Source organism: Plecotus auritus (assembly GCF_963455305.1).
Source record: "Plecotus auritus genome assembly, chromosome: 2".
Lineage (NCBI taxonomy): Eukaryota > Metazoa > Chordata > Mammalia > Chiroptera > Vespertilionidae > Plecotus > Plecotus auritus.
In genome coordinates, this window is record NC_137771.1 from 104,725,081 (window position 1) to 104,738,037 (window position 12,957).

General features: G+C 39.1%; 1 protein-coding gene across 2 annotated transcripts in view; it reads right to left on the reverse strand.

Moving 5' to 3' along the window:
* Positions 1 to 12,957, reverse strand: part of LOC308243034 (E3 SUMO-protein ligase RanBP2) — a 104,237-nt gene that overhangs the window by 70,263 nt on the left and 21,017 nt on the right. For both annotated transcript variants that reach the window (XM_080658079.1, XM_080658080.1), the window contains exons 2-6: positions 7,326 to 7,393; positions 5,972 to 6,083; positions 5,044 to 5,196; positions 761 to 991; positions 266 to 411 (exon numbers count right to left, since the gene is read on the reverse strand). In XM_080658079.1, coding sequence (XP_080514205.1) covers positions 266 to 411; positions 761 to 991; positions 5,044 to 5,196; positions 5,972 to 6,083; positions 7,326 to 7,393 — 710 coding nt within the window. The remainder of the gene's footprint in view (positions 1 to 265; positions 412 to 760; positions 992 to 5,043; positions 5,197 to 5,971; positions 6,084 to 7,325; positions 7,394 to 12,957) is intronic.

Genomic DNA, 12,957 nt, shown 5'->3' on the forward strand with positions numbered 1-12,957 from the left:
TTATTAAGCATGTCAAAACTGAATATTAACTATAAAAATAATTTAATCAAGCCAATTTTAATCAAGAACAATTTTATATTCTCTAAAAATCAGTCATATAAAACCAATTATAATATCCCCACACAAGAATTCCTTCCAGGTGGTTCATCGTATTAAATATTACCCATGGGTACACTATAAAAACGCAGTAAAAATGTTTAGACCAATGAACTGAATTACTACAAAAAGAAAATTTGTGATTTACACTGAAGTCCACAAAACATACCTTTCCAATAAATCTCTGCTTTCTTGTATGTCTCTAGTGGAGAGCGTAAGGAGCATAAGATTAGCATAGGCCAGAAGTAAGTCTTTATTGGTTGCTCGCCAGTTACTTTTATCAGAATCCAAACACTGTAAAGATTCCAGATATTCCTATTTTGTAGAAAGAACACTAGGTTATAAAATTTACCAAGTGTTATAAAATTTATCCATTTATGCCTATAAATTCTTTTGCCCTTTCCTATTTGTAAAACCACATTTTTATATCAGCCTATAAAAACACCAAATATATAGCTGTATATATAAATATATATACATACATATATATTTCAATTTTATCTTTCCAAACTATCAATTACAAATTGAGATCATCCTAATAAAAATTTCATTTCACAGGTGCTGTACATAAATAAAAGAAATTTGTATCTTGGGGAGCACTGCTTAAAGGAATGTATGGTAATTAACTATACAGAAGTGTAAAGACCCAGCAATGTTTACCTACCTTAAGGGTTTGTACAACACACAAATTCCATTCTAAACTTGAACGCAAAGCTACATTTCTCTCTGCCTCGTGGCAGTGGGCCACAGCATCCTTCAATCTTTTATTTGAGCGATACAGCTCTACTAGTCGAATGTTCACATAGACATCATCAGGTCTTGCATAAAGTTCTGACTGAATCAAGTCAAAAAGTTTATTCCATCCATCTTCACCTTCACAATCCAAAAGCTGTTCCTAATTTAAAATACAAAACCATTAATTTAGAAAATCACCTGTACTTTTAAACACATCATGGCTCCTATGAGCACCATTCTACTATGGCTAGCTTCAGTAAATTAAAACCAGAAATACTATCCTATATACTTTATTAGCCCCTTCAAAGTTGAAGCTAAACCTCAAAAAAGTTATGTGTTACGATTACATAGGTATCCATTTCACCTCAGAGACTGCCAGGACAACTACCCACCCTTGTACACCCATCCCAGTCATTATCAGAGCCTAGGCCTCCCATCAATCTTCATACCAGGTCCTTATCCTCAAACTACTCCGGATCTCCCTAAATCTGACTCAGTCCCTTACCCACTATGCTCCTACATTGGAGCTCCTACTGTTTGCTATCTTCTCAGTGTTTTCACCCTCTGTCTTAACTGAATGGTGTATAACTTGAGATAGCCGCCATCATTTCTCTGTCACAGTAGCTTTTTCTCTGCTAACCTACATACAAGTAGAAGTGGAGTTTGTGACCTATTCACTCCTAATGTCACTTCCAAATAATATCTCCCCATACCTGTTTAGAACCCTGCTCTAAAGGACATGCTATCCAGCTACTCCATCTATTCCTCATTAGCAACTGGAATAGAAAACTCTTCCTTCATCCTTTACTGTCATTACAGTTGAAAGATGTACAAGGTATATAACTACCTGGCTACTCAGTTCTTTAATTACCTCATCTCCACTTATTCTACAATTCCAGCCTCAGCCATTCATCTGACATTGACAAAGGTCTTCAAAATATGTATTTTGGTCATACCAATCAGACCACCACGCTCCTCTTACTCTTCCACCTCACTAGGAACTCACATAACCTCACTGACACATATATTTGCATCTACTACATGAAAGCTCCATTCAATACACTAACATCACCAAGTTTTAATTATCCATAAAACACACAAACACACACACACACACACACACACACACACACACACACAGTCCTTCTGTTAAGCTAAAATGCCATAATCCCTAATATCCATAATTACTACTTGCTTACACATCCTCTCAATTAATTCCATGTCTTTCCTTAGAAGAAGCCTATCATCTGTGTTCTCTGTATTTCTACAATAACAACTGTGCCACTAAGGGCATTGGGAATTTTAGGAAATCTCAAACTGGTAATGCCTAGAACAAATCCTACTGTATCTCTAATAGACTCACTTTCTCCATTCCTTGAAAATGTAACTTCATACACCTCCTCTTTCCTCAAATTTCCCACACTTTCCTTCAACCCTCACTTTCAACTTATGATCACAATTCATTCTTCACTGAGAAAACTGAAGCCATCAGATGTAAATTCCATTCTGCCAAATCTACTTATACTTACTTCTCTCTGCTCCCTTCACCTAGCAAAGACCAAGCTCTCCATAAGAGCTATTTTTTTCATTGCCCTCTCTCCTTACCAATCACTCTTCTTCTGGATCACTTCCATAAACTTACACTGGGCCTTTCCATATCTGCAAAAAGCCCTAGACTTCAAGTGTATGTTTAAAAAGAAATAAGTAAAGATCAACACTATTATGAATGCTTTTCAAAAATTCTACTCTCATACTCAAGATCTCATACCAATATTTTCATTCATTAAATAAATGCCAAAAAACTATTTTCCTTAAGCCTTAAATTTTAAAAACCAGAATTCCTTTGCTAAAAAGTTACATTTAAGAAAGGTTTAGCTTTAAACAACATCATTAAAGAGTTATTAAAGAAACTCGGGATCTTGCAGAAGCATCTAACTTTTGTTACACTCAAGAAAAATAATCTCCTATCATTATAAATGTTCCTTAATGTCACTGTAACCAAATGGACTGAACTGTCATGGCCAATAGGGGAATTATGTTGGAGGCATAACACAAAGATAATAAGGTAAAGAAATTTACACACTTAGACCTAACATTTTAGATTAATATTTAAAACCCAGCTGCTTCTCACAGGGAGAAAAAAATTAGTAAGCCTGTATCGTGTGTGGCTGCAGTGGTAATGACATGAATCTATAGTTTAAAATATTTTTTTATTGATTTTAGAAAGAGAGGGGGGGGGACAGAGAGAGAGAAACATCGATGAGAAACATTGATTTGCTGCCTCTTGCACGCCCCCTACTGGGATCAAGCCACAACCCGGGCATGTACCCTGACCAGGAATCGAAATGGCAACCTCTTAGTGCATAAGATGACACCTAACCAACTGAGTCACACCAGCCGGGCATGAATCTATAGATGTAATAAAATTCAAAAGAACTTGTACATACACACTGTACCAATTGTCAAATTCCTGGGTCTACATTGCACTGTAGTTACATAAGATGTAACCACTACGGAAAGTTGGATGAAGTATACACATGACCTCTCTGTACAATCTTACAACTTCCTGTGAAAAATCTATAATCTTACTAATAAAAAGTTGTTAAAATTCTATCAGAAACATGTATAATGAAGGTAGGTAGTTCTTAAAAACAATATACACTTAAAATTCCATTTAGCTAGAACATTTGAAAAGACTTTATATCCAAGAGTTATTTTGCAAACCAGTATATTATATTCAGTAAAGAGTAACAATCAGGCCCTAACCAGTTTGGCTCAGTAGATAGAGCGTCGGCCTGCGAACTGAAGGGTCCCAGGTTCGACTATGGTCAAGGGCATGTACCTTGGTCGCGGGCACATACCCAGTAGGGAGTGTGCAGGAGGCAGCTGATCGATGTTTCTCTCTCATCGATGTTTCTAACTCTCTATCCCTCTCCCTTCCTCTCTGTAAAAAATCAATAAAATATATTTTTTTTAAAAAAGAATAACAATCAGAACTGGTTAATATAGAAGCAACAACTTCCTATCATTTTTAGTAATTACCTGTAACATCCTGGAGAAACTGTCATTTAAGTTTTGCTTGAAAACCTCACCATCCCATAACACAATCCTTTCCATTTTTAGATAGTAGTTCGTTAAAAACTTCATAACCCTAAATTGTCATCCTATGGATAATTTTCACCAAATGAAGAAAAATTTTGTATCAAACAGCTCAATTTAATTATTAGCTCCACCATCTAGTTACAAAACTGTAAGTCCCTAAAATGTTAATCACTGCATAAGGGTAAAAGAGATACCATTTGTAAACCATAATAGTACCTAATAAGACAGCATATGCTCAGAAAGGTTTTGAAGAAAAAAATTTTTTTGACATTTTTAGAGGTATAATTGACATATGATATTGTATTAGTTTAAGATATACAACATAATAATCCTATCTAATAAAGATAGAATATGCAAATTGACTGTCACGTCGTCACAAAGATGGTGGCGCCCAGTCCCCTCAGCCCTGCCTGAGTCCCACAGTCCTTTCAGCCCAGCCAGGGGGGCAGCAGGCACACGGTGTGCCCAGACCTGTTCTCAGCCGCCCAGGGCCGACCCGAGGCGCAGGCAAGCCTCAGATGGTGGCTGCCCAGCCACCCAGGCCGCCTGAGGCTCAGGTAACCTGGGCCATCTGAGGCTTGCGCGGCCAGCAGTGGCAGCAGCAGAGGTATGATGGGGGCGTCGCCTTCCCCTGATCACCGGTTTGCCTCCTGCTCCTTAGGGCTCCTGGACTGTGAGAGGGGAAAGGCCGGGCTGAGAGACCCCCCGCTCCAGTGCATGAATTTTTATGCACCAGGCCTCTAGTTTGATATATACATACTGGAAAATGATTTCCACAGTAAGTTTAGGTAACATCACCTCACAGAGTTACAAATTAGTTTTTCTCATGATAATAACTTTTAAGATCTACTCTCTTATCACCTTTCAAATATACAGCACAGTATTGTTAATCATCACCATGCATGCTGCACATTACATCCCCAGAACTTAATATTATAACTGGAAGTTTGTACCTTTTGACCACCTTCACCCATTACCCACCAACTCCCCACCCACACACACAATATTTTAATGCCTCCTATTAAAAAGTCATTTAACTCCAAATATTAGAAATAGTTGTGACTCCTTTAGTTTTCCCAACTGCTTTTATCATGTTTTATTCCTTTTTACCTTTAGTTTATAAACTGCAGGACTTCCTGGAAAAAGTTTAGCTGCTCTTTCAACCCAGTATTTTGCTCTTCCATCAGTAACATCATTTTTACAAAGCAATTCTGCAATCTTCAACACAAGATCTTTTTGTGTTGGGTTTAATTCCACTGAACGCTGATATCAGAAAATAAATAATAAATTAGTAGGGTTCCTAAAGTACAGATACTCATATATAAACATGAAAAACTCTATTCCTAAATGATAACATGCTATTTCAAAGTTATTATAATTAAACTTAAAATGTCCTGAAATACTTCTGAAGATAAATTAATAAAAATTATGTTTTTATTACATATGTCAGAAAGAAAGAAGAAAAAAAAGAAAGAAAACCACATACATAAGAACAGCATTTCTGACCACGTTAGGTTTAAAATTTATAGGTGTTCTTCTTCTAAAAGTGCTAACCTCTTAATTACAAATTATAGTGTACTTTGGGCCAAATAACTTAAAATCAGTTCCATGCTGTGCCACTTTTTTTGGGGGGGGGGGAGGGGGGGCGCGGTAATCCTCACCTGAGAATACTTTTCCATTGCTTTTTAGGGAGAGTGGAAGAGAGAGGAAAAACAGAGAAAAATATCGATGTGAGAGAAACACATCAATTGGTTGCCTCCTACACACAAGTCCCAACCAGAATACAGGCCAGGGAGGAGCCTGCAACCAAGGTACGTGCCCTCTGACCAGAATCAAACCCAGGATCCTTTGGTCTGCAGGCTGACGTTCTATCCACTGAGCCAAACCGGCTAGGGCCAAGCTGTGTCACTTAATAGTACTGTGATGCCTTGTTTTCATGACATCCATAATAAATATTTGAATTATTTATTATATAAATTACTCTGGGCATCGTGTGTTTGGCTGTGCAAAGCCTAAATTTTAATCTTACATAGTTTACCTTATAACATTCGACAGCTTTGTCTATGTTTTCCTCCACTTCATAAAGAAGACCAAGAAACCTGTGAGCTTTGGGATCCCTTTCTTGCACATTAATATATGTAGATATGTATCTGTTTAAAAATAATAATATAAAAATAAGTAATCTTTAAATAATCACATTTACAGCTATATTTAAATAACTGAAGAGTATATATTAAACCAGAGCAATCACTCAACTAATTTATATTATTTTAATTATTGACTACCACTCTTTAGAATATGAAGATAACTCAAAGTACTCTAAATACAAAAGGATAATACTTAAACACAAACACATACAAAGATGACAACATACTAATATTACCACTAAATGCTACATTTATCAAATGGTTTTTCCAGTGCTACCCACATATAATAAATGAATACATAAATTGTTTTTTTCTTCCTGATTACATTTTGGAAAAACACCAGAGTTTGCATAAAAATCAGAAAGTGATGAGAGTAAATATTTCAAGTCATCATAATGTGAATACTAAAGAGCAACCATTTCCCAAGTAACACCTAAGAGAATGTATTTATCTTTAAACAAGAAAACAATATCTAACAGTACTGTGTACCCAGCTAAACTAGAGCAGAGAAAAAATTACTAAATATAGTACCAAATGCAGGTAATTTTCATTTCTCCAATCAATTAACAACTAAAAATAAGGAAGTCTCTTCTAGATTCAGTGAGTGATATCCTAAGGGCAACACTGAAGAAAAAAGTGTCACATTAATAAGGAAGGAGGGTTAACAGCCCAATGCTATTAAATAAAAGTGCTCTCTCTTCATCAGCATTTTCATCTTCCCATAAATGCCTTTAATATCCTACCTCCCTCTTCATTTCCTGCTTTCCGCTACTGCAAATCAGCAAATCAGATCAACAGCCTTCTTGGCCATACTATGTGTGAGACAAAGCCTCAGTGTGACCTATTGAGTCAATTAAAAATCTTTTATACAAGCTATTCTCCCATCCAGAAATCAAAGTTTAATTTTGTAATAACTGCTGTTTTCCAGCTGATTAATGTACCAGATATGTAATCAAGAAGAAATTAAGATATAAGCATGGTTGTCTTTTATTCTAACCAAGGACAATCTTTAGAAAAGTATTTTAAGGCAAACAATTTCTTGCCTTTGGTAGGCATGCAGAAAATACTCATTCTAGGCTCAATCTCCAAGGAATATAGGCTAGTCCTTAAGGTCAGTCTTAGTGATAAATCCCTTATTTCCAGGACATACTTAGGAAGAACTGCTAAAAAACAGCAACAGTTTTTTACCCATTTCAAAGAAGAACTGATTTTAGAAAACTAAAACATGTTTAGTTTGGTACTTACTTCTTAGCAAGATCGTATTCTTTAGCTTCATAGTACAGCTTCGCAAAATAGAATCCTTTCATTGACTTCTAAAAAACATTAAAAGTTCTTTATTTTTCATACTTTAAATTTTGAAAAATTTTCATAAGAACTAAAAATCTGTCCTAACAAAATTAATATTAATATGTTTTATTTTTGTTCACTTAAGAGGTAAATGAAATTGCTTGTAGAAATGCATGTATGCTCTGAAAGCCATGATTCCACATAACAATTTTCATCACAAAACAAATAAATTTAAGTACAGCAACATAAAACCGTATCAGAAATTAAGAATTTATGTCAGTGCCCTGGCCAGGTATGGCTCAGTTGGTTGGGCATTGTCCCATACACCAAAAAGGTTGTGGCTTGGATTCCTAGTCAGGGCACATACCTGGGTTGAAGGTTTCACCTCTGGTGGGGGTGCATGTGGGAGGAAACAGATCAACCGATCAATGTTCTCTCTCTCTCTCTCTCTCTCTCTCTCTCTCTCTCTCTCTCTCTCTCTCTCTCTCTCTCTCCTCTTCCTCGCCCCCTCCCCCTCCCCCGCCAACCCCTCAGTAAGCATATCCTTCAGTGAAGATTTAAAAAAAAAAAAGAGAGAGAGATACTTTGGGATGGGAGGGGAAATATACCAGAAACCTCTCTTCTACCATGTGAAAGCCTTTACATGTAAGAATAAGCAGCTACTACTTCAGATCTACTAAGGCACTGGGGATTTATTCCCTGATCCAGGCACTATTCTCTGTACAGAGCAGTATTTTATGCTTAAGAAATTAAAAAGGCAGAAATAAAAATTGAATTCTTCCGGTAATAAGCCAAGTCCACACCCAGGTTCTTTTATTTCTATACGCTCCAAAGTCCAGAATGCTGGGACATAATAGCTAGTGTTATATACATGTGATAAGAGTACACAGCCATTAAATATCTTATTTTTTAAAACTATACAAGGACACAGGAAAAAAATCAAGATACTAAGTGAAAAACAGTAGTCTACAAAACAGTATATTTTCATTTACTGATAGGTAGTTAGACAGACATGATCAGAGCAAGTATAATGGGCCAGGTTCAGAAGAAGGTCATCAGGGTGGAAAGCCCTGGGTACCAGGCAAGGGGCAAAACTGAGAAAATATGGGCCTCATCCCCCAGCTAATCTTTCCTCCTAACATATCCCTAGTCATGGGGTTTGAATTCCCTGATCATTCATATTGATGATCATGGCTTTAGCCCAGCCGTGGGCAAACTACGGCCCGCAGGCCGGATCCGGCCCGTTCGGCTGTTCTGTCCGGCCCGCGGAGCCGAAAGAGCAGAGGGTTCTCTTGCTCTCCCCTCCGCTCCTTTACTTTGAATTTATATTAGTTCACACAAACACTCCATCCATGCTTTTGTTCCGGCCCTCCGGTCCAGTTTAAGAACCCATTGTGGCCCTCGAGTCAAAAAGTTTGCCCACCCCTGCTTTAGCCCCTCTGATCTTTTCCTCCCTAATGATAACATCTAGGCCTCAGGTGTATTTCATCCCCAGGCCCAGAAAAGCAGCAAAACTAGACAAGTAATACCATGGCTGCTTCAAGACTAGCTACGTTGACTAATGACCCCCTGGCTCCAAACAATCAGTGGAGACCAGGACCGTGAAAGAGCACACCTGGAAAGCTTATGAATATTCTATTAAGACCCTTCACTGAGACCTTCCCTAGGATTCCTGCCAGCAAGAGATAAATACCTTCGACACAAAGGACCCCATTCCCTTCCTCTTCTTCTTCCCCTCCAAGCATATATCTCCTAAACTCCAAAGGACCCCACAAGACTTGCAACCAGGGAAGCAATGGGCAGTGGCGGCTTGTCCTGGGCTAATAACCCCATGAACCTGTCTTCAAGGCCTTCTTTTTCTCTGACTTCCCAGTGAACCAAAGCAACCCACCCTAGGCTCTCCTATTTGCATCTTCCTTGTTTCACTGTCCCAAATGTCTTTTTGATTTATTTCAGAGAGGAAGGGAGAGGGGAGGGATAAAGGGAGAGAAACATCAATGATGAGAGAGAATCATTGATCGGCTGCCTCCTGCACACCCGCTACTGGGGATCAAGCCACAACCCAGGCATACTAGGTGTACCAGTTAATAATGTGGCTTTTTTTTTTTTTTTCAATAAATGGAGTTACACATGTTGATATATATGTGATTTGATATGTATGCTATTTTGTTGTATTGACAGCAAGTTTCAAAACTTCATGTCAAATTTGCTGAAGGTGTTAACATCATAGATATTTTTACACTAAAATATATGGAATGTCGTGCCAAAAAAAGAGCATTTGGGGGAAGTTTTAATTCATTACTTTATTTTGAAGAAAAGTGCTGCTGAAAGTTATCGTATACTTCGGGAAGCTTATGGTGAACATGCTCCATCTCAAGACACCTGTGAACACTGGTTTAAATGCTTTAAAAGTGATGATTTCTATGTGAAAGACAAAGAAGGTCCAGGACAACCAGAAAAATTTAAAGACCAACAATTACAAGCATTATTGGATGAAGATGCGTGTCAAACTCAAAAACAACTTGCAGAAAGATTAAATGTTGCTCAGCAGCCGAAACCGGTTTGGCTCGGTGGATAGAGCGTCGGCTTGCGGACTGAAGGTCCCAGGTTCGATTCCGGTCAAGGGCATGTACCTTGGTTGCGGGCACATCCCCAGTAGGGGGTGTGCAGGAGGCAGCTGACCGATGTTTCTCTCTCATTGATGTTTCTAACTCTCTATCCCGCTCCCTTCCTCTTTGTAAAAAATCAATAAAAAAAAAATAAAAAAGTGGATTCCTTTTAAAAAATAAAAATGAAAAAATAAATAAATGTTGCTCAGCAAACAATTTCTGATCGTTTACAAGCAATGGGAAAGATTTTAAAGGATGGAAAATGGGTGCCCCATCAACTGAACGAAAGACAAGTGGAAAACTGAAAAGTCAACAGTAAAATGTTGCTTCAAGGGCACGAAAGAGTCTTTATTGTGGAGAGAAACCAAGATGGTGGCATAGGTAAACACCTAAACTGCTGCCTCGCACAACAATATCAAAACTACACCTAAAAGACAAAACGTACACCATCCAGAACCACAGGAAAGCTGGCTGAGTGGAAATTCTACAACTAGAAGAAAATAGGAAAGCACACTGAGACTCAGAGGAGCTACAAAAGGCTGAGGTACAGAGACTCGCACGCAGAGAGGACGGGCGGCTGTGTGCACGGGCGGCTGAGTGCGTGGCTGGCTTGCTAAAGCGGGAGGGAGAAGGAAACTCCCGACTGCACTGAACTCCAGTCCCCGGTGAGACGCTGGGAAACCAGACTCATTTGGGGGGAATCTGGACTGTCAGGAAAAAGAAAGCACACTGAGACTCGGGAGCTGCGGAAGGCAGAGGTCTGGAGGTGCGCGCGCAGAGAGGACTGACTGCTGAACGCACGGGAGGCTGAGTGCACGGCTGGCTTTCTAAAGCAGGAGGGAGACAGAAGCTCCCGACCGCATTGAACTCCAGTTCCAGGCAAGTTTCTGGGAACCCCGACTCATTTGGGGAGAAACGACTGTCTGGCAGCGGGTGAAAGTCGAGGGCGGCTTTCTCTCAGAGGTGCCTGCAGTTATTACCGAGGGACACTGAGACCCAGCAGCTTCATTAGGCAGGGCTGATGGGAAACCAGGCTGTCTGCTCCACCCTGAAACTCCGCCCCATCCAAGCTGAGCACAGAGGCTTTTGCAATTTTGCAAGTCTTATCTCATAAGGGTGTCTCCAGCACAGAAGTTCTCCCAGCATAGACACAGCTGATCCTCACAGCCAATTGGCCTGGAGGTCAATTCCTCCCAGTAATACCAACAACAATCAAGGCTTAACTACAGTCCACCTCAGGTAACTGGGGAGGCTGAGCCACTGTGCCCTAGAAGGCACCTACCACACAAAGCTACTCTACCAACTCAGGAAAGCAGTGAAAACTGAGGAGACGAAGAAACAGATCACAAATGAAAGAAACGGAGGAAAACAAATGACTGGATACAGAGTTCAAAACCACGGTTATAAGGTTTTTCAAGAATTTCCTTGGAAAGGCCGATAAATTTAGTGAGACCCTCGAAGATATAAAAAAGGACCAACTAGAAATTAAACATACACTGACTGAAATAAAAAATATTATACAGAGACCTAACAGCAGACTAGAGGACCACAAGAATCAAGTCAAAGAGTTGAAATACAAAGAAGCAAAAAACACTCAGCCAGAAAAGCAAAAAGAAAAAAGAATCCAAAAATTAGAAGACAGTGTAAAGAGCCTCTGGGACCTCAAGCGTACCAACATCCGAATTATGGGGGTGCCAGAAGAAGAGAGAGAGCAAGATACTGAAAACCTATTTGAAGAAATAATGACCGAAAACTTCCCCCACCTGGTGAAAGAAATAGACTTACAAGTCCAGGAAGCGCACAGAACCCCAAACAAAAGGAATCCAAAGAGGACCACACCAAGACACATCATAATTAAAATGCCAAGAGCAAAAGACAAAGAGAGAATATTAAAAGCAGCAAGAGAAAAACAGTTAATTACCTGCAAGGGAGCACCCATACGATTGTCAGCTGATTTCTCAACAGAAACTATGCAGGCCAGACGGGAGTGGCAAGAAATATTCAAAGTGATGAATAGCAAGAACCTACAACCAAGATTACTCTACCCAGCAAAACTATCATTCAGAATTGAAGGTCAGATAAAGAGCTTCACAGATAAGAAAAAGCTAAAGGAGTTCATCACCGCCAAACCAGTATCATATGAAATGCTGAAAGGTATTCTTTAAGAAGAGGAAGAAGAAGAAAAAGGTAAAGATAAAAATTATGAACAACAGATACATGTCTATCAACAAGTGAATCTAAAAATCAAGTGAATAAAAAATCTGACGAACAGAATAAACTGGTGAATATAATAGAATCAGGGACATAGAAAGGGAGTGGACTGACAATTCTCGGGGGGTGGGGGGAAGGGGTGTGGGAGGTGGGGGAAGAGACTGGAGGACAGTGGGGGGGAGGTAAGGGCAGAGGGTGGGGTGGGAACATGGTGGAGGGGAGCTATGGGGGGAAAAAAAGAGGAACAATTGTAATAATCTGAACAATAGATTAAATTAAAAAAAATTAAAGATATATGAGTGCAAAAAAAAAAAAGAAAGTCTTTATTGCATCGAATTGTGACTGGCGATGAAAAGTGGATTTATTTTGAGAATCCCAAACGCACAAAATCATGGGTTGATCCAGGTCAATCATCAACATGACTGCAAAGCCAAATCGCTTCAGAAAGAAGATAATGCTCTGCGTTTGGTGGGATCAGGAAGGTGTGGTGTATTATGAGCTTCTAAAACCAGGTGAAACCATTAATACTGATTGCAACCGACAACAAATAATCAATTTGAACCACACTTTGATCATGAAACGACCACAATGTGCCAGAAGACACGGCAAAGTAATTTTGCTTCATGATAACGCACCATCACACACTTCAAAACCAGCTAAAGACACGTTAAAAGATCTTGCCTGGGAAGTATTAACCCACCCCGCTGTATTCACCAGACCTTGCTCCTTCAGATGGCACATGCACTTTCTGAGCAGCACTTCAAAATGTA